This window comes from Spermophilus citellus (genome assembly GCF_964194105.1).
Source record: "Spermophilus citellus genome assembly, chromosome: 15".
In the NCBI taxonomy this organism is placed as follows: Eukaryota; Metazoa; Chordata; class Mammalia; order Rodentia; family Sciuridae; genus Spermophilus; species Spermophilus citellus.
Window position 1 is genome coordinate 79,210,427 of NC_138195.1, and position 27,645 is coordinate 79,238,071.

Below are 27,645 nucleotides of genomic sequence, written 5' to 3' on the forward strand. Positions count from 1 at the left end.
CACCCCCACAAAAAAAGAATCTATCATTGTGCTAAATTTATTAAGAACATTAGTCAGCTTTTAAAATTTGGACCATGTCAATCAACATTTGTGGTTGAATTTGCTACTTAAATATATGATATGGAGGCTGGGATGTAGTTATTGGTAAAGTACGTTCTTAGTAGGTGTGAGACCCTGGGTTCAGTCTTCAGGACAAAAAGGAAAAAAACCTCACATGACACAGATTGCTGACGTAATCACTTACAAGCAATATTTTCATTTTATTAGATGTCATTTTGAAATAACAGTTTAAAGTTTTATGTTCAACTTTGAACTTTTTCAGAAAGAGTAATTATGATATTTTTTTCTACTAACAATCCAAGTATGTTCACTGATTTACCATTTTGAAATAAAAGTTGCCTGTATAATATTATATTTACATTTATATTTAAAAATCATAAAATTTCCTCCCTTGCTTGTATTACCTGATATGATTTAATAATGCTTATTAAATTATTATGTTGGTCAATTTACAGGTGAATTATGTAACCTCATTACGCTGGATGTAGCTCACAATCAACTTGAACATCTTCCAAAGGAGATTGGAAACTGCACACAGATAACCAACCTTGACTTGCAGCACAATGAACTGCTAGACCTCCCAGATACTATAGGTATGAGAGAAGAAAGAAGATATTGATGTTTTATTTATAGCTATCTAGATATTTAAAGGATTATTTTTATCCATTTTGGTAACAAAAATTAGAAATTATGAAAGTAGTATATAAGTAAGTACTAGTACTTTTAAGACTGTATTTGAAATCTTTTCCATTTCTTGACGAGAAAATTTTAGGAAATGAACTCAGATTATAAAAAATATTAAATAGCATATACATATTCTACTATAGCTTATTATAAAATGCTGGAGTTTTGGTTTTGTTATTTCAGAATGTTACATGGAGGAGGTCACTTCTTCGCTAAAGTAGGCCATGCTGAAAAATAAAGCCATTGATGTTAAGTTTTTAAACATGGCCAGTATAGTTTAAAGGTTGCTCCTTTGTAATGTTGGGGGTGATAAGAAAAGAGATGTCTTGAAGTGCAAAATATGTCTTGAAGACTTCATCACACTGCAGAAAGTTTGAGCTGACCATGATAATGTTCTGTATTTATATAGTCTTAGTAGAAATTTATGGGCTTTTGAAAAAACAGAATAAGTATTTTTAAAAATTATAATGGCTTTTTAGTTATTTGTGTAATATAAGAATAGTATACTGCTTATTTAGCAAATTATCATTTAATTTGTATAAGTTTAATAAATAATTTTTCAGAGATGCTATTACTGAATTGTTTGAGACTTAGGATGGTCTTTCTTCAGGAGGATTTTTGTTTGCCTGTGGTTGGTACGTAGGGGGACCACTATAATCAATCCGTTCATGGCCTGAGATTTTTCTGATTCATTAGGTGGTACAAAGGTTTGTTACAGAGTATTGGAAGACTGTTTTATCTCTAGTTTACCTTTATTAGTAGGGTACAGCATGATGGGTCCCATTCCTGTCAGGTCCTAGATTTGACTCTTGCCAGAAACTTAGCCTGTTAGCCCAGGTTAGAAAAGTGCTCTCAAAATCTTTATAGTCTTTTGTTTGTTTATGTTGTCTGATATTTAGTTCTTGTTAGCTATCTAATTTTTATTTTGGAAGATGGTTTCTAGAGTTTTTTTAATGGGATGGTTTGATTACCCCTGCCCCCAAGGAAATTGTTAAGGAATTTTAAAATCCGGTTATGTGAGACAACATCTGGTTATGCGTATATAAAAGCTTGCTGAGACTTAGTTATAATTATTATCCATTGTGAACCTATGCTTTCCTGAATTCTTGTCATGACTGTTTCTGTCATATTCTTATTTGTAGTGGTAACAGGTTAACTATTCTGGTTTACTTAATTGAATGCTTCTCTGAAAGGCAAGATCATCTGTAACACTTAATGAATTATTCTTATAGCCATAGTGAATATTCTGCCAAATTTCCTATATGAGATTAATGTTCATGGTTCAATATAATAGGAACCAAGAACAACAATTTCTTAATTTTTTTTTCTTCAAAATCTATTGAAATGGCCATGATGAACAAAGAGGTGATCCTGGAAGAAACAAAGAATAGAAAGAATATGTATTATATTCATAAAACAGACTGATTAAGAAAGGAAACAATGAATAAAAGTTTTAGAAATATGCTTGCTAAATCAAATTCAGTGGAAATGCTGTATAATAAGTGAACACAAAGATCAAAGATAGTGATATGTAGGATAAAGTAGAAGTTCTCTCAAATCTATAACAGAAAGATGGGAATATATGTAAGAAAAGTGAAAAGTTATGAGAAAGACAACTAGACATTCTAGAAAGAAAGAAAAAATACTGGTATAATCCAATGAACAATTTTATACTAGACTTATTTCCTAAACTTGATTAAAACCCAGATAATAAAGATAATTGTTTTCCAAGAAGAAATAATGAAGAAAAGTACTTTTAGTAAAAGTTTTAAAAATCAGATTCATTGACTTGTTTGCCATAATAATGTTATAGAACCTGTCTTTGTTTAGTTTTGGTTTCAGGGTAATGCTGTCCAACATACAGTAAGTTGGGAATGCTCCTTCTCTTCCATTTTTGGAACAGTTTATATGAAATTGATATTATTTACATCCTACTATTGATAACTCCTCACCCAGACATCCTCATTGGTGAATTTTTTTTTGAATGCTTTTTAAAGCAATTCAAATTTCTTTAAAGGTTTTGGGCTATTCAGGTTATCACTTTCTTCTTGAGTAAACTTGGTCGCGCGCGCGCGTGTGTGTGTGTGTGTGTGTGTATGTAAGGATATGTTAATTTCATTTGAGTTGTTATTAAAGGCATGAAGTTTATAACATTTTCTTATATTTAATATCTACAGAATCTGTAGTTATGCCACCTCTCTCATTCTTGATATTAGTAAATTGTATTTTCTCCCCCTCCCAGTATTCTGATTAAAGGTCTGTCAGTTTTATTGCTCCTCTCAAGGTTTTGATTTTTTTCCTATATTTGTTCATTGATTTCCATTTTGAATTTTATTATTTTCTTTCATCTGCTCACTCTGAATTTTATTTGCTGTTTTTTCTAATTCCTCATGGAAGGAGCTTGAGGTCATTGAGTCTTCCTTCTCTTTTCATAAAGATACTTGGTGCTATAACTTTCTCTTCAGGTTAGCATCTCACAAATTCTGATATGCAATGTGTTCCTTCTTTCTGTTACTAATTTCTAATTTTATTCCATGTGGGGAAGAACACAACCTTGTGTCTTGAATCCTTTTTAATGTATTGAAACTTTATGATGCAGTATGTGGTCTGTCTTGTTAAATATTCTGTGTGCAATTGAATGTATATTCTACTTTTAATGAATGTGGGGTTTTGTAAATGTCAGTCATGTACCATTGTGCAGATGAGGTAACCAGTGAATTTTATTTCCTTCGTTTTGGGGGTCTATTTTCCTTCTAATTTTTTTTTAATAGTGTCTGGACAAGTAACATACACTATTGTGCTAATTCCTAATCTTCATTTTTATTTTAGTCTTAATGTTCATCAGCAGTATTGTTGCCATAGTTGCTGTAGTCAATATTTATATGGTTTAAGTTAATCTTCTAGTTTCTTCAAACATAGTAAATGGGAACAGTAGTGTCCCTGTTGTGTTTGTAGCCTTTTTACTTGAGCAGATTGAATGGGTATAAAATCACTGGATTTGACTTCCTTTTCTTGAGGATGTTAGTAGAACTAAGAGGTAGTTTTATTGTCTTTTGGAATTGAATGATCAAAACTATGAGGTCAGTCCATTTTTTTTCTCATTATAAATGACTTAATCTTTTTGCCTGGCCACTCAAAGTGTTGTTCTTTATTTCTGAAATTAAAAACTAGATTTTATTTCTCAGTGTTGTGGTTCCAAGGTTACATTTCCCTAGTATGCTCTGGACCAACTCAACATATATGTGTAATTTTTATTTCAGTATAGATTTTGAATATAAAGTGATATATTTAATTTGTTATGTTTTTATGTTGAAACTATGTCTTTATTTTGAACAACCAGCTAATTAAGATGGTAAAGGAAAAAATATTTAATCTTAGCATGATAACTTCCATCAAATGTCATTTTCAGAAAATAACTTTTTTTTTTTTAATAAAATCCAAAAATCTTGCTTTGTTTCTGAAAGAAAAGCAAAATGTTGCTTTACTACTTTTGCAGATCAGAAAGGAGAAACAAAATTTAAGATACTCAAGTTTAAGTTAGGTTCTTCTCATTGGTGCTTAGTCACTGTGTATTTCTATTCCTCTTTCCACATTTTTTATTAGTGTATTTTAGTTGTACATAATGATGGCATTTGTTGTTACATATTCCAGTTATCACTACCCAGCACTTCTAGTCTGCCACACCCTGATCCCTCTCTTCTATTGATCTCCCATTGATTTTCATTAGATCCTCTTCCCCCCACCTCCTTTTCTTTTCTCTTTTAGCTTCCACAGATGAAAGAAAATATACAACCTTGGACCTTTTGAATTAACATAGTGGTCTCAAGTTTCATCCATTTCTTGCAAATGATATATTTTATTCTTCTTTATGAATGAATAAAACTCCATTGTGAATATGTACCACATTTCCTTTATCCATTCATCTGTTGATGAACACCTAGACTAGTTCCACAGTTTGGCTATGAAATGTGCTGACTATAAATATGGTTATGCCTGGATCATACATTAAAGTATGATGAATTTCTTTTGGAAAAATACTGAGGAGTATTGTATACCTGGGTCATATGGTATCTTAATGCCTAGTTTTTTGAGGAACCTATATATTGATTTCCATAGTGGTTGTACTAATCTACAATCCTAACAGTGTAAAAGTTTCTTTTTCTCCACATCTTCTCCAGCATTTATCATTGTTTATATATTTTTTTTAAGAGAGAGAGAATGAATCTTTTTTTGTAGATGGACACAACACAATGCCTTTATTTTACATGTTGCTGAGAATCGAATCCGGGTCCCGCCCGTGCTAGGCGAGTGCTCTACCACTGAGCCACAATCCCAGCCCCTCATTGTTTGTATTCTTGATGACCGCTTTTTTGGAGTTTTTATTGTTGTTTTAGAAATTGAATCCAAGGGCACTTTTACCACTCAGCTACATCTCCTTCCATTTTTTATTTTGAGATGGGTCTCAATAAGTTAATGAGGCTGACCTGGAACTTGTGAATCTCCCATCTCAGCCTTCAGAGTTGCTGGGATTACAGGTGTGCACTACTGCACCTGGCTGTGACTGCCATGAGATGAAATCTCTATGTAGTTTTGTTTTGCATTTCCCTAATTGTTAATGATGTTAAACATTTTTTTCCTGTATTTTGTTAGTTATTGAGAAGTGTCTGTTTTTATTTAATTGGGTTATTCGTTTTTTTGTTGTTGTTGTCTGAATTCTTGGGCTGGGGATGTGGCTCAAACGGTAGCGTGCTCGCCTGGCATGTGTGCGGCCCGGCTTCGATTCTCAGCACCATATACAAACAAAGATGTTATGTCCGCCGAAAACTAAAAACTAAATAAATAAATAAATTCTCTCAAAAAAAACTAAAAAATAAATATTAAAAAATTCTCTCTAAAAAAAAAAGTTGTTTGAATCCTCTTTCAGAAGGATAGCAAAGATTTTCTTCCATTTATGGTCTTTCTCTCGTCACATTCTTAATTGTTGCCCTTACTGTGCAGAAGCTTTTTAATTTGATGCTTTCCCATTTATTAATTCTTTGCATTATTTCCTAAGTTATTGGGGTTCTATTGAGAAAGTCTTTGCCTGTGTCTAAAAGCTGGCTTGTTGACCCTATCTTTTCTTCTAGGAGTTGCATAGTTTCCGGTCTAATTCTGAAGTCTTTGACCCACTTTGAATTGGTTATTGTGTAGGGGAAGAGATAAGGGGCTAAATTCATTCATCTACATAGGGATAACCAGTTTTCCCAGCACCATTTGTTAAAGAGGTTATCTTTTCTCCAGTGCATGTTTTTGGCACCTTTTGTCAAGGATCAGATGACTGTGGGTTTGTCTCTGTCTTCTGTTCTTTACCATTGGTCTGTGTGTCTGTTTTTATGCCAATATTTTTCAGTTTTTGTTATTGTAGCTCTGTAGTATAATTTGAAGTCAGGTATTGTGGTGCCTCCAGCATTGCTTTTTTGCTTAGAATTGCTTTGGCTGTTCTGGGTCTTTTATTCTTCCAAATGAATTTTAGTACTTTTTTTTTTTTTTCCTAGTTCCGTGACGAATGTCATTGGAATTTTGATGGGGTTGCATTGAATCTGTATTCTGCTTTTGGTAGTATGATTATTTTAACAATATCCTGTCTATCCATGAAGATAGAGAATCTTTTCTGAGGTCTTCTTCAATTTCTTTCTTAAGTGTTCCATAATTTTTATTGTAGATCTTTTACTCCCTTGGTTAGATTTATTCCTAGGTTGTTTGGTTAGGTTTTTGTTGTTTGCAAATGGAATTGTTCTCTGATTTTTCCCCCCTCTGTGGATTCATTGTTGCTATTTAGGAAAGCCATTGATTTTTTATTTTTTTAATGTTGGTTTTGTAACCTGCTACTTTGCCAAATTTGTTTATTAGCTCTGGCAATCTTCTGGTGGAGTTTTAGGATCATCTAAGTATAGGCACTATGTATTCCTTAGAATAAGGTGGATCCTAGACACTATTGGTTTTTGAGTTTATCAAGCAAATTCGAGCCTCAAGGTCTTTTTATGTATTGTATCTCCGCTTAAACCTCCATTCTCCTAAATATTGATATAACTTTTTTACTCATTCAGTCGATCAAATGAATTTATGGGACGTGGTCAGCAATCTACCCTCTCATTTCTAACAGTTTATATTTTTGTGTGTGTATTTGTATCCTTATTAAATAATAATCTATGGATGATACAGTTAGAGCACTAAAATGAAAAGTTTTGGTACACAGAAAGCATCTAATTTTAATCCATAGCCATTTGATTTCATCATATATTGAAAATCTGACAGAATAAGAAATGATATTGGATGGTAAAATCTCCGAGAAAGTAGGACTAGGGTTCTTTGGATTCACTTCCTTTGACAAAGGGTAACTTCTTCTCTGTCTTGGTTTTCTTAATCATTCTGTATTTCTTTTTTTAATTAAAAGTAATTCTTCTGAGTTTATATTACAAATATGAAAACATTTATCTTCATTATTAATATCTTAAAATTAAGATGTTATCAAAACAACATGTGCCTCATGTCTAGCATATGCATGGTCAGATTGTTTTGGAAATCAATAAGAATAGAAACATTAACAATAAGAAATTTTTAAGTAATATTGTACTTATTTTATATCTTTTGATAGTGGTCAGCAAATAGAGTATTATTGTTATTTTGAGTAAAGGTAGTTAATAAATACTATTTTTTGAAATTTTTTATGATATCAGTCATTTCTCATTTACCACGTTTATTAGAATAATTTTTTTTTCTTTTTTAATCATTTTTATCCCCAGGATTATGTAGCAGAAGGCTCAGGTTTGGTGAGGATTTGAACCTTTGAATCTTGATCTGTTTTACATCTCAGCAGTCTTGATTGACTTTTGAGATTCTCCCTTTCACCTGTTGGAGAAAAGTGATTCACCTGAAATAGTATTGGCAAACTTGATAGGAATATGTTTCTCTTGATACTGTTTCTCCCTCTCTGCTTCCAGCCTAGTTCTTCAAAAGTATAACTTAATATGAAAAAATAAATACCCAACTCCTGTCTTAGAGAGTTGATGCTAGTCAGAGAGCAGCTGCCATACTATTTTTCCCCTTGGGCTAAAGAATGTTGCCATGAACTCACAACTGAAAAATCATATCTTTTATCACCTTATAATCACTTTTCTAAAAATTACTATTTCCATAACTTTCATTGTCTCTTTTCATTGTAAGTGTACCAGAACGTTTTAACACCCTTTTCATTATTCATCAGTACTCCTAAAGTAACTATCATTCCTTGGCAACAGTCTCTGCCATTTACTTCCAGTTTGAGCAGTGCCAGGATTACTGAGAGCTCATAGTATGTAGGAAATGGGGAGGGGCAGCTTGTTGCAGTTAACTAAGTATGCTTTTAAGCACTCTCTTACTTTTCTGATTTAGCCATTAGTTCACCCTGTTGAAGAATAAAAAGTACATTCTTTCGTATAAATATTTTGTAAGTCAAGAGTTAACTATGAATGGGCAAAATTATTACAAGACATTTTGATTCAGACTGAACCTGATATCCTTAAATGTTTCTGGAATTTCTGGTGGTTTTATGACATCTTGGAGACTAAGGGTCTGAAGTAGGAGAAATATTTTACTTTCTTGTTTTGTATCAAAATTAGATAAAGAGAAATAGGCAACAAAACCTTGCCTTCAAGGAAAGTTCACAAAGGTCCTTTTTTGTTGCAGTGGGCTCTGAAAAATTGTTGTAGTATTATGTAAGTAGAGTTTTAGGTAATTGTAATGTAGCTTATGTAGCTTATTTAACAACTTTACTAGTTTTCTTTTTAATGATAGTTTTCTTTTTCTTTCCTTTTTTTTTTTTTTTTTTGACTTGAGTTTTTGGTGACTTCGATTTGCTTTTTTTTTTTTTTCTTCCAGTTTGTTTACAGGGTGGGAAAAGATATTTTTGTCATTTCATCTTTAGAACTGTGTTCTTTCTACTAATTTTTTGCTGCTTTGTTAAATAAGATCAAGAAGACTTAAGTTAGTCTTACTCAAAAGTTAACACTTGATTAACTAAAAGGTGCTGATTAGGTGCTTTCCATTTCAGCAAATATAATTTTAATTCATAGCCATTTGATTTCACCATATTTTGAAAATCTGACAGCATAAGAAAGCAAGCTGTCAAAGTTAAGCAAACTGCCAGGGATTGACAGTGATTACCCTACATTTATTTGTAGAAGCTCAGCAATAGTGATTTTATTTCTTAGTTGCAATGACTATATCTTGATTTCTAGGTTGCAATTTAGCTTATTGTTAAAACCACCCATTGAAAGAAATTAGAGACAAACCACTGTAGAGGGAAAATTATAATGTCCAACTTGGGATGTCACTTTTTTTCCTGGTGTAAGAGTTTTGCTATTTCATCCTTAATTTTTTTTAACTTATTTTGTTGAGAGTAATGGATTTTGGCATAATTGTACATGACGCTTTGAATATGCCATGCTATAAAGTAAGTGATAAGGCAAGGGCAAATGTGATTTTCTCCATCAAGATTGCTCTCTCATAGATAACATTTTATAAAATTTTATAAAATGTAGCTCCTTCCCACTCCCCTGAAAAGGAAAATGAAAAAAATTAGATTCAGGAAAGATGGAGGTACCATTTTTGGTACTAAATAATAGCAAGTAGCAATTTTACAACATCTGCTTTATTTGGTCATTTTTAAATGCTAGGAATCTTCTGATTCTCGAAACAAGATTTGGTTTTGAAAAAGAAATTTCAAGAATTTGGTTCTATTTACTGGGCTTTTGAGTTGATAAACATGTAGGATTTGATTTGATTACTAACCTTTGTTACCACAAGGTTTTTCGATTCAGTGAAAGAAAAAAAAATTACATTCATGTCCTGTTCTGCGGTAAAAAGTGGATGAGACATATCAGTTGGTAAAGCAAAATTATGGGGTCTTTCCACTATTAATAAGCATTTTATTCTTATGGCAAACTCCAAAGAGACCTTGGTGACTGCTTTCAGCCATTATATTACATTCTATCATGTTTCTACCACAGGGAAAACAGTGGTATGAAGAAGAGAAAGGGAGGGCTTGTACATTTCTGGTTCATTTTTTAAGGTTGGCTGCCTGTTTTTATCTTCAAATATGTACAAATTAAAATTTTGTTAGAAGATTTTGAAGTTTTAAACATTATGCATATTGATCTTACAAATTAATGGGTTTCACTGTAACATTTCCATAGGTGAATATATGTTGCTTTAATTATATTCACCCATCCCTGCTATCCTCTCTTACTTCCCCCCTTCTTCTCCACTTCCCCAGGGTCCCTTCCCCTTCGCTTTCTCTTGTAATTCCTCTTCTACTTTTTTGGTTCTTGTCAGTTTTCACATATGAGAGAAAACGTGCGTACTTATCTTTCCCTGTCTGGCTTATTTCACTTATTATAACTTCCAGTTCCATACATTTTCCTGGAAATGACATGATTTTTCTTTATGACCGAATAATATTCCATTATATATTTGTACCATATTTTCTTCATCTTCTCATCAGTTGACAGGCACATAGGCTGATTCTATATCTTGGCTATTGTGAATAGTGCTGCAATAAAGACAGTTGTGCCGCTGTCTCTTGTATGCTGGTTATACACCCAGGAATGGTGTAACTGGATCCTAATATCTCAAATTTTAGATTTAAGAATCTTAACACTATTTTCCATGGTGACAGTACTGGTTCATTCACATTCTTACCAACAGTAAGGGTTCCTTTTTCCTTCATGTGTTGCCAACATTAGGGCCTGTGGATTTTTGTTTCCTTTTTTTTTTTTTTTTTTATTATAGCCATGCTGAATTGGGTGAGATGGAATGTCAAGATAGTTTTGATTTGCATGTCTATGATGGCTAAAAATTATCATATTTATTAATCGGTACTTTGTACTTCTTTTTTTTTTTTAAAGAGAGTGAGAGAGGAGAGAGAGAGAATTTTTAATATTTATTTTTTAGTTCTCGGCGGACACAACATCTTTGTTGGTATGTGGTGCTGAGGATCAAACCCGGGCCGCATGCATGCCAGGCGAGCGTGCTACCGCTTGAGCCACATCCCCAGCCCTACTTTGTACTTCTTTAGGGAGTGTCTGTTCAGATTATTTGCCCATTTCATTTTCCTTTTTTTAAATTAGAGCATTATAATTTACATAGTAGTTGGGTTCATTTTGACAAAATCATACATGCATGCAATTTGATTTACTCCATTACACCCCTTTTCCTTGCTCTTTTTTCTCCCTTCTTTCCTTCTACCTATTCTCCTTCCTATACTGATCTTCCTTTCACCTATTTATTTTTGATTGGTGCTTTCTTCATATAAAGATGGAATTACCTGTGATTTTGTTAATTTCATTCCACATTTCCTCTCCCTTTCTGTCCGTCCTCCCTCTCTCCTTCTTGATCTCCTCCTACTTCACTGGTTTTCCCTAATCTCTGTTATCTAATCCCTACCCTTTTTTCCCCCTTATTTTGATCGAGCTTCCCAGTATGAAAGAAAACATTTGACCCTTAATTTTCTGAGTCTGGCTTATTTCACTGAGCATGATGTTCTTCATTTCTTCAACTTACTGGCAAATGCCATAATTTCATTCTTCTTTACGGCTGAGTAAAATTCCATTGTGTGAATGTATCTCATTATCTTAATCCATTCATCCATTGACCGACATCTGAGCTGGTTTCATAATTTGGTTTTTGTGAATTGTGCTCCTATAAACATTGATGTGGCTATACTGCTATAGTATGTTGATTTTTAGTTTGCATAAATACCAGTGAGTGGAATAGCTGGATCTTGTGGTGGTTCCACTCCTAGTTTTTTTTGAGGAAAATTCATATTGCTTTTCAAAGTGGTTTTGAGTGGTTGTACTAATTTGCAGTACCATCAACAATGTGTAAGTGTGTCTTTTTCCTCACATTCCTGCTATCATTTATTATTTGTATTCCTTTTTTTACAAAAATATTTTTAGTTGTAGATGGACAAGATAACCTTTATTTTTTTTAATGTGGTACTGGTGATTGAACCGAGTACCTCACACATGCTATGCAAGCATTCTACCACTGAGCCACAATCCCAGCCATATTATTTGTATTCTTGATAATTGTCATTCGGAAGTGAGATGAAATCTTAGTATAGTTTTAATTTGCATTTCCCTGATTGCTGGAGATGTTGAATTTTTTTCATACTTTTTTGGGCCATTTTTGTTTCTTTTGAAAAATGTCTGTTCTTTTGCCCATTTTTAAAAATTATATTATTTTGATGTTTTGAGTTTTTTTTAAAAATGTATTCTGGATATTAAACTTTTGTCAGATCAATAACAAAGATCTTCTCTCATTATGTAGTTTCTCTGTAGTTTGCTGAATTTTTTTTATATACTTCTGTTTGATAATTCTTGCTTTTATTTCCTAATCTATTATGAGTTCTCTTCAGGAAATCATTGCTGGTGCATATATTTTGAAGTGTTTTCCATACATTTTCCTTTAATTGTTTCAAGGTTTTGGGGTGTTACATTAAGGCCTTTGATCCATTTGGAGTTAATTTTTTGTGCAGGGTGAGGTGTTAGAGACCTAGTTTCATTCTTTCATATTTTGATATACAGTTTTTTCACACCATTTCTTGAGGAGACTCTTTGTGCCAATGCATGCTCTTGGCACCTTTGTGGAGAATCAGATGGCTATAGATGTGTGTTAGTGTCTTCTGCTCCATTGATTTAGCTGGCTGTTTTTAATGCTAATACCATGCTGATTTTATTACTCCAGTGTGATGTAGTTATATTTTGAAATCGGGTAGTGATGATTCCAGCCTCAACAAAATCCACAAAATTTTACTTTGACTATGCAAGGTATTTTGTGGTACCATTAAACTTTGGGATTGTTTTTTCTATTTCTATGAAAAATGACATTGGTATATTATTGAGGATTACATGGAATTTGTAGATTACTTTTAACAGTATTATTTTTTTCTATTCATGAACGTGGAAGGTGTTTCCATATGCTAGTGTCATCCTTGATTTCTTCCTTCAGTGTTTTATAATTTTCATCATAGAGGTCTTTCATCTCCTTGGTTAGGTTTATTCATAGGTATTTTGTGGATTTTGTTGAGGCTATTGTTGAGACTACTATACTCATGAATACTGTACTATACTGAATGAGTGGAGGAGATTGGATGCCCTTATCTCATTCTTGATTTTAGAGGAAATGCTTTCAGTTTTTCCCCATTTAGAATGATTTTGGCTATAGTTTTTCTGTATGTGGACTTTATTATGTTGAGGTATTATCTTTCTATATGTAATTTTTTTCAGGATTTTTATCATGAAGGGATGTTGAACTTTAAAAAGACCTTTCTGCCTCATAGAGATGATCCTGTAATTTTTAATTCTCTTTATGTGCTGTATTATGTTTATTAACATGTATATTTCAAACCATCTTTGCATCCTTGGAATGAAACCAACTTCATCCTGCTGTATGATCTTGTTAATGTGTTGTTGAATTTGCAAGTATTTTCTTGAGTTTTTTTGTATCTATGCTGGTCAGGAGTATTGGTTTATAGTTGTCTTTTTTGTTGCCCTTTTTTTTTTTTTTTTTTTTTTTTTTTTGGTAGCAGGGTAATGTTGACTGTATGGAATTAGTTTGGAAGGTTTTTGTCCTTTCTATTTAAGGGAATAATTTGAAGAACACTGTTGATAGTTCTTTAAAGTTTGGTAAAATTCAGCAGTAAGTCTGTCGAGTCCTAAATTTTCTTTGTTGGGAGATATTTGATTACCACCTCAGTCTCATTGTTATTGATCACCTTTGATTTTTATATCTCCTTGGTTCAATTTTCACAGGTCTTATGTCTGTTTTTATTTAGATGATTTCTTTATTGGTAAGAGTGTCACATTGAAGTCACACAATGTTTTTTGAATTGGAGCTTCCTTTATGTCAGTAGTATTTGCTTATAAAATTGGGAAATTTGGTGCCCTGACTTCTCTGTGGATTATTTACTTTACCGATGTGTAGTGAATTTCTTGTATCATCTGACTTACTTTGACCTCCCATCTATTTTGTTGGCTATGAGTATAGCTGCTTCTTGCTTTCAGATGCCATTTGTTTAGAATATCATTTTCTATCCTTTGACTTTCAATCTGTGTATGTCTTTTCTAGTGATGTGAGTTTCTTCCAGGCAGCAGATTATTGGATCTTTTAATGCTGTAGTCAATCTGCCTCTTTTAATTGGGGAATTAAGACCATTTATAGTCAGGATTATTATTACAAGGTATATATAAATCCTGTCATTTTGTTGTATGTCTTTAGTTGTTTTGAATAGTCTATTTTTCCTTCATTCATCTTAAAGTTTTGATGGTTTACTAAATTATTCATGTTTGGTTCTTTTTAAAAAAATTTTTTAAATTTATATATGACAGAATGCATTGCAATTCTTATTACACGTATAGAGCACAATTTTTCATATCTCTGGTTGTATACAAAGTATTTTGCACCAATTTGTGTCTTCATACCTGTACATGATCATCACATTCTACCATCCTTGCTAATCCCCTGCCCCCTCCTCTTCCCTCCCACTCCTCTTCCCTCCCACTCCTCTTCCCTATCTAGAGTTCATCTATTCCTCCCATGCTCCCCCTCCCTACCCCACTATGAGGCAGCCTCCTTATATCAGAGAAAACATTCAGCATTTGTTTTTGGGGGGGATTGGCTAACTTCACTTAGCATTATCTTCTCTAACGTCATCCATTTACCTGCAGATGCCATGATTTTATTCTTTTATTGCTGAGTAATATAGTCCATTCATCTATTAAAGGGCATCTAGGTTGGTTCCACAGTTTAGCTCTTATGAATTGTGCTGCTATAAACATTGATGTGGCTGTGTCCCTGTAGTATGATGTTTTTAAAAGTCCTTTGGGTATAGACCGAGGAGAGGGATAGCTGGGTCAAATGGTGGTTCCATTCCAAGTTTTCCAAGAAATCTCCATACTGCTTTCCATATTGCTGCACCAATTTGCAGTCCCACTAGCAGTGTATGAGCATACCTTTTCCCCCATATCCTCACCAACACTTATTGTTGTTTGTATGCATAATAGCTCATTCTGACTGGAGTGAGATGAAACCTTAGAGTGGTTTTGATTTGCATTTCTCTAATTGCTACTGATAATGAACATTTTTTTCATGTATTTGTTGATTGATTGTACATCATCTTCTGAGATGTGTCTGTTCAAGTCCTTGGCCCTTCTATTGTTTGGGTTATTTGGGTTTTTTTTTTTTTTTTTAGTGCTTAGCTTTTTGAGTTCTTCATATACCCTATAGATTAGTGTTCTATTTGATGTGTGAGGGGTAAAGATTTCCTCCCAAGATGTAGGCTCTCTATTGACCTCACAGATTGTTTCTTTTGCTGAGAAGAAACTTTTTAGTTTGAGTCCATCCCATTTATTGATTCTTGATTTTAATTCTTGTGCTATAGGAGTCTTATTAAGGAAGTTGGGGCCTAATCTCACATGATGGAGATTAGGGCCTACTTTTTCTTCTCTTAGGTGCAGGGTCTCTGGTTTTAAATTTGTAAGTCCTTTGTCCATTTTGAGTTGAGTTTTGTGCATGGTGAGAGAGAGGGGTTTAATTTCATTTTGTTGCATATGGATTTCCAGTTTTCCCAGCACCATTTGTTGAAGAGGCTATCTTTTCTCCATTGCATGTTCTTGGCACCTTTGTCTAATATAAGATAATTGTAGTTTTGTGGGTTAGTCTCTGTGTCCTCTGTTCTGTAACATTGGTCTACCAGTCTGTTTTGGTGCCAGTACCATGCTGTTTTTGTTCCTATTGCTCTGTAGTGTAGTTTGAATTCTGGTATAGAGATACCACCTGCTTTACTCTTCCTGCTTAGGATTGCTTTAGCTATTTTGAGTCTCTTATTTTTCCAGATGAATTTCATGATTGCTTTATCTATTTCTATGAGGAATGTCATTGGAATTTTGACTGGAATTGCATTAAATCTGTGTAGTGTTTTTTGGAAGTATGGTCATTTTGATAATAGTAATTCTGCCTATCTAAGAACAAGGTAGATCTTTCATCTTCTAAGGTCCTCTTTGATTTCTTTAGGGTTCTGTAATTTTCATTATATAGATCTTTCACCTCTTTAATTAAGTTGATTCCCAAGTATTTTTTTTTGAGGCTATTGAAAATGGGGTGAAATATGATATGTCAAGAACTATGCAATGTTTTGAACAACCAATAATAAAAATTTTAAAAAAAGAATTTATTCCTTTCTATTGTTTAGCTCAGAGGTATAAATGTATCACGGTTTGCTTAACTATTTGCCATTTTAGAATCATTTGATTGTTTCCAGTTATGGGATATTATAAATCTGCTATCAAAAGAAAATGGGGTGATTCTCCTTGTTTCCCTTTCTGTGGATTTGTCACTGATATACAGAAATGCCTTTGATTTATGGGTGTTGATTTTATATCCTGCTACTTTGCTGAATTCATTTATTAGTTCTAGAAGTTTTCTGGTGGAACTTTTAGGGTCTTATAGAATCATATCGTCAGCAAATAGTGCCAATTTGAGTTCTTCTTTTCCTGTGTGTAACCCTTTAATTTCTTTCGTCTAATTGCTCTGACCAGTGTTTCAAGAATCATTAAATAGAAGTGGTGAAAGAGGGCATCCCTGTCTTGCTCCAGCTTTTAGAGGGAATGCCTTCAATTTTTTTTCCGTGTAGAATGATGTTGCCCTGGGGTTTAGCATAGATAGCCTTTATGATGTTGAGATATGTTCCTGTTATCCCTAGTTTTTCTAGTGTTTTGAACATAAAGAAGTGCTGTATTTTGTCAAATGCTTTTCCTGCGTCTATTGAGATGATCATGTGATTCTTATTTTTAAGTCTATTGATGTGATGAATTACATTTATTGATTTCCACATGTTAAACCAATCTTGCATTCCTGGGATGAATCCCACTTGATCGTGGTGCACCATCTTTTTGATATGTTTTTGTATTTGATTTGCCAGAATTTTATTGAATTTTTGCATCTATGTTCATTAGAGATATTGGTCTGAAGTTTTTGTTTTGTTTTGTTTTTTTTATATATCTCTGCCTGGTTTTGGAATCAGAGTGATATTGGCCTCATAAAATGAGTTTGGAAGTGCTGCCTCTTTTTCTATTATTTGAAATAAATTGGAGAGTATTGGTATTAGTTCTTCTTTAAAGGTCTTATAGAACTCGGCTGTATCCGTCCGGTCCTGGGCTTTTCTTGGTTGGTAGACTTTTGATGGTGTCTGTTATTTTGTCACTTGAAATTGATCTGTTTAAATTGTGTATATCATTCTGATTCAATTTGGCCAAATTATATGACTCTAGAAATTTGTCGATGTCTTCGATATTTTCTATTTTTTTGGAGTACAGGTTTTCAAAATAATTTCTAATTATCTTCTGTATTTCTGTAGTGTCCGTTGTGATATTTCCTTTTTCATCACGTATGTTAGTGATTTTTCTCTTGTTCCCTTCGTTAGCATGGCTAAGGGTCTGTCAATTTTATTATTTCAGAGAATCGACTTTTCTGTCAAGTTTTTCAATTGTGTCTTTTGTTTCAATTTCATAATTTCATCTCTGATTTTAATTACTTTCTGTCTTTTTGCTGCTTTTGATATGGATTTGTTCTTTTTCTAGGGCTTTGAGATGTAGTGTTAAGTCATTTATTTGTTGACTACTTTTTCTTTTAAGGAATGAACGCCATGTAATGAACGTTCCTCTGAGAACTGCTTTCATAGTGGCCCAGAGATTTTGATATGTTGTATCTGTGTTTTCATTCACCTCTAAATTTTTTTAATCTCCTCCTTGATGTTTTCTGTAACCCATTTTTTATTCAGTAGCATATTATTTAGTCTCCAGGTGTTGGAGTGGATTTTGTTTCCTATTTTATCATTGATTTCTAATTTCATTCCATTATGATTTGATAGAATGCAGGGTAGTATCTCTACTTTTTTTATATTTGCTAAGAGATGCTTTGTGATATAGTATATGGTCTATTTTAGAGAAGGATCCATGTGCTGCTGAGAAGAAAGTATATTCTCTCCTTGAAGGATGGAATTTTCTATATATGTCAGTTAAATCTAAGTTATTTATTGTATTATTGAGTTCTATAGTTTCTTTGTTCAACTTTTGTTTGGAAGATCTATCTAGTGATGAAAGAGGTATGTTAAAGTCACCCAAAATTATTGTATTATAGTCTATTTGACTCTTGAACTTGAGAAGAATTTGTTTGAACATAGCTGCTCTGTTGTTTGGAGCATATATATTTATAATTGTTAAGTCTTGTTGGTGTATGGTTCCCTGGAGTAGTATGTAGTGTCTTCCTTTATCCATTTTGATTGATTTTACTTTGAAGTCTACTTGATATGAGGATGGAAACCCCTGCTTGCTTCCATGGTCCATGTGAGTGGTATGACTTTTTTCCAACCCTTCACCTTCAGTCTGTGCGTGTCTTTTTCTATGAGATGAGTCTCTTGGAGGTAGCATATTGTTGGGTCTTTTTTTTAAAAAAAATCCAATCTGCTAGTCTGTCTTTTGATTCGTCACTTTAGGCTGTTAACATTCAGGGTTATTATTGAGACATGATTTGTATTCCCAGCCATTTTTGTTTATTTTTGGTATTTAATGTGACTTGGTTTGTCCTCTGATTAGATTTTCCTTTAGTGTAATCCCTGTACTGATTTTCATCATTGTTTTTCATTTCCTCTTCTTGGAATATCTTGCTGAGGATGTTCTGTAGTGTGGCTTTCTCATTGTAAATTCTTTTAAAGGTTTTTATTTCATCAAATCTAAAGCTTAGTTTTGCTGGATATAAGATTCTTGGTTTGCATTCATTTTCTTTCAGAGCGTGGTATATGTTGTTCCACAATCTCCTAGCTTTGAGGGTCTAGGTTGAAAAATCTACTGAGATACGAATTGGTCTCCCCCTATATGTGATCTGATTCCTCTCTTGCAGCTTTTAAGATTCTATTCTTATTCTGTATGCTAGGTGTTTTCATTATGATGTGTCTTGGTGTAGATCTGTTGTAATTTTGTTCATTTGGTGTCCTATAAGCCTCTTATATTTGGTTTTCCAATTCGTTCTTCATGCTTGGGAAATTCTCTGATATTATTGAAGAGATTGTGCATTCCTTTGGTTTGAAACTCTGTGCCTTCCTCTATCCCAATGACTTTTATATTTGGTCTTTTGATGCTGTCCCATAATTCTTGGATGTTCTGTTCATGTTTCTTCACTGTGTGATCAACTTCATTTTCCAGATTGTATACTTTGTCTTCATTATCTGATGTTCTTTCTTCCAAGTGATCTAGTCTGTTGGTTATGCTTTCTATTGAGTTTTTTATTTGATTTATTGTTGTATCCTTCATTTCAAGGATTTCTGGTTTTTTTTTTTTTTTCAGGGTCTCTCTTGAAGTAATCTTTTGCTACCTATATTTGCTCTCTTATCTCATTGTTGGAGTGATCAATTTTTGCCTGTATTTGCTCATTTATGTCATTCTTTAATTCACAGATCATTTTAATTATGAAACTTCTGAACTCTTTCTCTGACATTTCATCGACTTAGTGTCCTGGTTTGTTTGGTGCACTTTCCTCCCTTGTTTTTTCATGTTGTGAATGTGTCTTCTTTTCTTGCAGTGTGGATCTGAGATATTACAGTTTCTTCCCTATATTCTTGTAGTACCTGTGCATATTGTCTGTACCTCACCTTGATGTTGAGCTTCCAGACCCTGCTGGTGTCCCTCAATGAATGCTACTGCATCCTGGGTCTGGGTCCTGTGTAAGTTGGAGTGGGTGGATCTGGGCCACTGGGCTTGACCTTCAGGCTGTAGTCTGCTCTGGTCAGAAGGGGCGGTCCTACGCCAAAGGCTAGGCTCTGGAGGTGTCTGCTCAACCAGCAAAGGGGTGGACCAGGCCTGCTGTGTGCCTGGGCCCTGCAGAGGCCCAAGTGGGTGGATCTGGGCCCTCATGTTTGATTCTTAATTCTCATTTCTTTATTTTTCTGATGAGATTTATTTTTTTCCTTGCTCTTGTGATTTTGTGTGTATTGTTTCTTAGGATTTCTCTAAGTATCTTTTGTAAATCTGGTTTAGTGGTCATTAATTCCTCTAATTTATGCTTAGCCTTGAAGATCTTTATTTCTTCTTTACTTTGGAAAGATAAGTTTACTGGTTATAGTCATCTCGGTTGGCAATTATTTTCAGAGCTTCAAATTTATCATTTCATGTCCTTCTCACCTTTAGAGTTTTTGCTGAGAAATTTGCTGTTATAAAATGAACTTTGCTTTTTGCTGCTGGAAATTTTCTCTATCTTCTGTAAAAATCCATAAGCACTTTATTTGTATTTCTGTTAGGGCACTATCATATTCCAGTTATAATAGTTATTTGTGAAAATATGTCACTGCACATAAGCTTGAGAGAATAGACTGTGTTTGATGCTGTGCTTATATACAACATTTAAGCAGTGTCTGGATTGATAGGGTTAGATTATATCATGGGGAGCCTTAAAAGCTAGCAAAGAGTGCTTACACATGGTATATTAGGAAAGTAGGTAGTTTTTCAGTTTTTTTCCCTCATTTGAATGATTTATCCCAATCATTATGGCATAGGGTAAAGTTAAAAACTACCCTTGTAGGCCATGTATTATACTGATTTTGTTTTTAGATGATGAAGGAAGAAGGAATTAAAACCAGGACAGATATGAGTTAATGTGTTTTGAACACAGAATTTGATTGACTTGAAGGGGATGAAACACATTTTAAAACATTTTCAACTAAGGGGATAAATTTTTCTTTGCTAAACATATATCACAGTACAAGCTTCAAAATTAATGTTTCTCAATTTTTACTTTATTACTAGAAGTTTATTAAAAATAATCAAATGTGTGTTATATGCCTAGCTCTGCTCTAGGGTTCTGACAATAGAGAACTCAAAAGGGTCTAAAAAGAAATAAAAATAACATTTATAATTGGTACAACCCTTGGATACTAGGAGCACAGTGTTGTAAGTGTACCACTGCAGCCTCTTGAGAGGTGGGTAGAGTTAAGTCCGGGAATATAAATTTGTGGAAGTTAAGTATCAGGAAACTGTGTCTTGGAGATTTCTAGAATAAAATTTCTGAATGTTTTTGTTTTTTAGTATACAGATGGTTTATACTGTTCATAGTCATTTTCCCTTGTGGTCTTTACATTGATAAGTTATCAGATTTCCAGCTGAAAAATAGATCAACTTAGAAGGCACAATTAATAGTGAAATAACTATAATAATTTGATTTGAAATGTTTTGTTGTGAGAATTGCATCTTGTAAACAAATTGAAACATAAGACATAACAATCCCCTGTAGACTTCAGAAATATGTGAACAAAATTAACCTAAATTATGAGTTTGATAGTATTATAGGGTCACTCTATAATGAAGCTTATCTGATAACTTATGAATGCTTTACCAATGTTGTAACTGGCCTGAGCTAAGATTAAAGGCTAGAATCAAGTAGCCTTTATGTTAGAGGCTAGAATTAAGTAGTCTTTATGGGAGAAGAGGACATTTTGAGCTATAAAAACTAGTTGTTATAGTTTGAACTATAACAACTAGCTATTTGTAAATCAACCCTTGGTTTTTAAGATACTACAAAGTAGACATCACTTTTAAAAATTTGAACCAATATATGGGACTATTTAGAGAATTATCTGACTTTAAGACATTTTTTTCAGGTTTTCTTATTGTCATGCGATTCAGCATGTGAATGCTGCCTTTTAAATACCTTATTGAGTGACATTCTTAAAGGAAAAGACTGCAGCATATTTCTGAGCTTTTGGTGTTTACAGATTTTTACATCTACATTTTCAGAACATTTCCAGTCTTTTAAATGGCATTTTTTAAGTATAAATTTTATGCTGTGTGTGTATCTATATATGGACTTTTATGTATGACAATATAGACTCTAGTCTAAAATGTCACAAAAAGGGTATATACTGCAAATTGGCAACAGTAGTATTATCTTCTTAGTGTCAAATATTTATCCATAAATAAAGACTTGATGGTAGACAGATCACAATGTATTTTTTTAGTTATACATGACAATATGTTTTGATATTTTTATACAAATATGGAGTACATTTTTTTAACTTAAAATGCATTTAGAATTACAGATTTGTTCTTTATCCAAATGCTTTTAAATTATGAAACACTTAAGAACATTCGGGAAAATGTGGACCAGTTGAGAGAGAAAAATTTAACTGTTCTTTCACAGTTCTGCCATTGTGTCTTAATGTTCTACAGTGTTAGTTTTGATGCTTTTTTTCCCTTTTTTGCATGCATGTTTTTTACATTATTGATCATAAAAATGCACAATTTTGTTACTTTTTTCCCCACTTACTAACTTGGAAGTCTTTCACATCTTTAGATTCTTTGTAATAAAATTTTAATAGATTATCGCAGAATCATATAGACATACCATAAAATAATGATTTGCATTTAATATCTGTCATGTCAGTCATGGTACTAAGTATCTTATCCCAATTGTGTGTGATCTTGGAGCAGTCCTTTCAGGGATTCAGCATTATCTCTACTTTGTGGATGAGAAAACAGATTCAGAAATGTTAACAACTTCCCCATTGTCACATAAGTAATATAACACTTTGTTTTTTCTATTGTGATGCCTCCAATTTAAGTATTCTTTTTCTGTTGAACATTTAGATTGTTCCCACTTTTGCTAATATACACACAATTTAACATATTAAGTCGTAGGTTATTTTACTTTTTGTCAATCCAACTTTTACTGTGTTCAGTGTCATAATGCAGTGAAAGCAGTAGTAAATATTTTTGTCTGTATTACTAACCTCTAAATTCTCTGGAGCTTTGGAAAGTCACCCAAACCTTTCATTCCTATCCCTCCTTCAAAATGAATACAGTGTACCAGAGTGACCAGAAAGATGCTAGTGAATTTCCTTAGTTAATTTAGAAAATACTTTAAAGACAAAATAATCTGTTCTAAGTAGTAGTTTTATTGTTGCTTTGTTATTCTATTTTGTGGATGTTGGAATCTTATTTAATAGGAACCAGCATACTTTTGGCCCAGTTTCCTAACACTGTTGAAGTATCAGTGAGCCTAACTATAGTTATACTTGGAAGAATTGAAATGATTGCTGAGTTTTTCTGCATTATAGTTGACTTATAGTATAGACTCATGAGGTTTTTTTATTATTGTTGTTAATGACTAATTCTTAGAAAATGTAGAGAGTAAAACACCAATTAATTATTTTCATATAACTTTAATCAGCAAGAGGGAAAGAGATGAAAAGTAGATGAGGGTTATGAGGCATAATGATTGTCCTCTTAAATGCTTAATTTATGCTATCAATTTATATAAGCAATAAAAGCATCAAAAAGAAAATTTAACAACTTTTTGAAAAATGATCCAACCAAAAAGAAATGGACAGACACTAGAAGGTTCTGAAAATTGAAAGCTCACAAAATATTTGTCACTAAAAATTTAAGTGTAACATACAGATCAGACATCATTTCTATATTTTCTAACACTGGAAAAGAAAATTTAAAAGTAAATGCAGCATCTGGCATTTTAACCTAGCCTGTGTAAGAATGTCATAGCAACATTTGTATCAAAAAACTTATATATATATATAAATATTTGGTAAGTTTAATTGGATTTGAATCTCTTATGATAGTCGATGTCGTCATATTCATTTAAGTAGCTTATGTGTGTTCTTGTCTTGAGTAAAACTAGAAAATGCCTGGAAAAGAAAACCCTTTTATATTTATTCATTAGTGGCTAATATTTGCTCAAGCAGGATTTGCTTAGATTTCTTTAATATAGATGTATTTGTGTATGGTGCTCAGAAAGTTTCTGATTCTGTATCATTTCATATTTTCACATTAAAGATGGTCAACCTCTGTAACTACTTGTTACAAATTCAATCTGAAGATTAGATTATTAAAGGGTGCCAATACTTTCTAATAGGTTACTTAAAAATTATAGCTGCATATTTCATTATTTCTCAATACAAGTTCCCTAGTTCTAGAAGATAAAAATATTGTAATCCAATCACTAGCCTGTGACAGTAAAGAGGTTTATTATATTTTCAACAAAATAAATTCCTTTTCTATTTACAGGAAACCTATCCAGTTTAAATCGTCTTGGTCTGAGATACAATAGACTGTCAGCAATACCCAGATCACTAGCAAAATGCAGTGCGCTTGAAGAATTAAATTTAGAGAACAATAACATTTCTACTTTACCAGAGGTAAGAAATGGATTAGAAAACATGAATTGTTTAAAATAAGTCTTCAAGAGAACTCAGGGAAATTCTGAATAGCTGGGTAAATAATTTCATGACTGAGATTGTTTAAATAACAAGTATGCTGTATAGCTACCACTAAGATAAAAATTCCAAAGAGTAAAGAAAGGATATAGGGAAACAATTTTTTAAATATGGAGAAGGCAAAAATCAGAAGGAAAATTAGTGTGCTGTAGACCCCTATAGCACTATGAAAATCTTTCTCATATCATTTTGGACATTAACAGTAAAAATTCTTAAAAAAAAAACTGTATGGCTAGTTTTAAAACTCATCTACCCTTCCCAGTTCCTTATAAAAAGGTACTATAGCAAGATGATAAATGGCAAGAATGATCTTGATAGAATATACTACTTATTATTAAAATTAATATTAGTTGCACCTCTCATGTGACCTAAATTATTACCCTAATGATGCAGTAATATTGAAGTCTTTGGTATGTGACAGTCACCAAAATCTGTCATTTTTTAAAACATTACTTTTAACTTGGGTTATGTTGTTTATATTTTTTTAAAAATTTCATTTATTTTGCCTTGGTATTGATTGGGTAAGATAGAACACTCTTTTAAATTGTCTTTCTCAGCAATGAAAGAGAATTTCACTCAAATGTTTGCTTATGTTTATTCAAGCAATAAACAACAATAGTTTAACAAATGGAATTGTGGACTCAATGATTGATAGAGCTTTTGAGAAGTCTTTCCCTCTCTCAATTAAAAATGTCTTATATAAGTGGCCCTACAATGTTTTGACTTGCTCATTTTTCTCTGTTTCATATTTAAGCTTAAAATATGAAGAAACATTTGGACAGATGAAGGCAGTAGAATTTATATCAACTAATTTATATAAACTCTTTATTAAAGGAATGGAGAGAGAGAGAGAGAGAGAGAGAGAGAGAGAGAGTGTGTGTGTGTGTGTGTGTGTGTGTGTGTGTGTGTTAGTTTTAATTTGGGTATCTGCATTTTCATAAAACAGCTTGGCCAGGGTTTAAAGATGAGTTTCTACCAGGCAAAGTGGTGCTTGCTTATAATCCTAACTACTGTAGAAACTGAGACAGGAAGATTGCATGTTTGAGGACAGCATGAGGAATTGAATAATATTTTATGTCAAAATAAAAAAATAAAAAGGGCTGAGGATGTAGTTGGGTGGTCAGAGTGCCCCTGAGTTCAATCTCTAGTACTGGTGGGTGGTGAGGAAATGAGTTTCCCACAATTGCAATTTCTAGGCTGTATTAGTTCATTAAGACTGTTATGACAGTATCTTACCTGTGACAAAAGAGTACTTCTGTTGTTAGCAGGTTAACTGGGATAAGGAAAAAATCCACAGATATCAGATACAGCCCTGAGAACCAGAATATCTGGATTTTTGTCTTTCTGTGATAGTAATAATTTAGAGTGATCAAAATAAGGGAGGTTCTGTTGTTTAATGTCATCCCTCTTTTCTAATCAATGACCTGTATCCATAACAGGGTAAGCAGTTAGCACATTTACTAGTTCTTGTTGAGATTCTCTTTGGATGTGATTTGTGAGCTTAAGTAAGAGTCACTGCTTTTAACATATGAATATGCCTAAGTATAAAGACTGGGTCTACGTAGAAATTCAAAAAGTGGAAAATTTAAATGTGTGTGTGTGTGTGTATCTCCCAGTTGTATTGTCCGTTAAGGGAAGCTAATAATTATTAGGTACCTGTTAGAATACCTGTTCTAGTTCAAATGTGTGTGTGTGTGTGTGTGTATTTAAATGTTTTGGGGTTGTTGTTGTTGTAGTTAGAGCATTATAGTTATATGTAGTAGTTGGGTTAATTTTGACAAAATCATACATGCATGGAACTTGATTTTAGTTCGGGTTCCTCCCTTTTTGCCTTCCCATCCTCCCTCTCCCATTCTCCTTCTTGTAGGCTAGTGGTCTTCCTTTTGCTCATCAACTTGTTTATTTTTGATTGATTCTTTCTACTTATTCATAAAGTTGCAAATCCCTGTGTTATGTTTATATATGCATATAGCATGATTTTTTAAAAAATTCATTTGTGTTTCCTCCCTTCCCTTCCCACCTTTCTCCTTCTGGTTCACGTTCTACTCTGCTGATTTTTTTCTATATCTTTTTGATAACTAATCTTCCCTTCCTTCCTTTCCTTATTTTCCTGTAGCTTCCACATATGAAAGAGAACATTAGACTCTTAATTTTCTGAGACTGGCATATTTTTCACTTAGCATGATGTTCTCCATTTCCATCCATATTTTTCTGTTTAAGTCAAAAATTTTTTTAAAAAAGCAGTTTTATATTTGAAAAACTGGTGGTCTTCCATATCTTCCCTGTCCCGACATATGCATAGCATTCCCCATTATAAACATCACCCACCAGGCTTCATACCTTTGTTAAAATCACAGTTTATGAATCTATCTGGACATATTATAGTCTCATGAAGTTCATAGCTTACATTAGAGTACACTCTTGGCATTGTAGATTACATCCATTGAAACAAATTTATAATAACATATCCACCATTATAATATTAAGGAGATTCACTGCCTAAATGTCCTCTATATGCTGCCTATTTGTTCCCTCCTTCCACCTAATCCCTGGTAATTATCAATCTTGTTTTATTCCCCCCCCTTTTTTTTTTTTTTAAAGCACTACCACATTCCTCAGGCATGGAAGTATTAGACGCCTCTTTTTATTTTTGATAAGAGGATTCTGAGGTAGGGTCACAAGTTCAAGACCAGCCTGGGCAACTTAGTGAAACCCTGTCTCAATTTTTTTTTAAAAAGGGCCAAGGATATAGCCCAGAGGTGGAGCACCCCTGGTATTCCCCACTACTGAAAAATAGAGAAAAGAAGAAAAAAAATTAGTTTGCTCCAAGCCACAAGCTATTAAAAGATAAGGCCAGAATTCAAAACTATTTGAATAACCAATACCAATGTTTCCTAAATATTAGCATACAAGTCAGCATAGAATTTTGTTATAATGCATATTAATTCTGTGGGAGTGGGCTCAGAGTTCCATTTCTAACAGTCTTCCAGGGGATACTAATGCTGCTCTTCCTTGATCCAGCCTAAATAATGAGAACCTGTTCTGTATAATTTATTATTGATGATATACCAGTTGTGCATTATTTTCTAATTCCTTCTAAAAAGTTTAATGTTCTTAATGGCAGAGATTCTTTTATATTTATACACTTAGCACTCTTTATGTAGTGGGAAACTAAACTAGGGAGAGATGAGGTTATGTGGTAAGTACTTGTTTAATAGATACTTGTATTCCCCTCAAATTTACCATATAAAAAAGGAATGTGTTGTATAATATCAAGAAGTATAATCATCTGAATTTAGTATTCCTTAAAAGAACCATTAAATTATTGAATAATGATTTACTCTGTGCCAGGAATGATGTTAATCTTAATACTAATTTAGAGAGAGGTATATAACTAAAACCTAGATAGGATTGGTTACATTCAGTGGCAGAGCCAGAACTCAAACCATAACTGTCTATTTTAAACTAAAACTTCTAAGCAGTCTCAGACTAGCCACCCTTGGTACTTCTCTCTCACAAATGCATTCTTTATGTCATAGAGTGTTTTAAAT

At 33.0% G+C, this 27,645-nt stretch overlaps 1 protein-coding gene across 3 annotated transcripts in view; it reads left to right on the forward strand.

Annotated features, from left to right (window-relative positions):
• SHOC2 (SHOC2 leucine rich repeat scaffold protein) overlaps nt 1-27,645 on the forward strand; it is a 91,363-nt gene that overhangs the window by 54,336 nt on the left and 9,382 nt on the right. For all 3 annotated transcript variants that reach the window (XM_081267748.1, XM_081267747.1, XM_081267749.1), the window contains exons 3-4: nt 516-653; nt 23,886-24,016. In XM_081267748.1, coding sequence (XP_081123874.1) covers nt 516-653; nt 23,886-24,016 — 269 coding nt within the window. The remainder of the gene's footprint in view (nt 1-515; nt 654-23,885; nt 24,017-27,645) is intronic.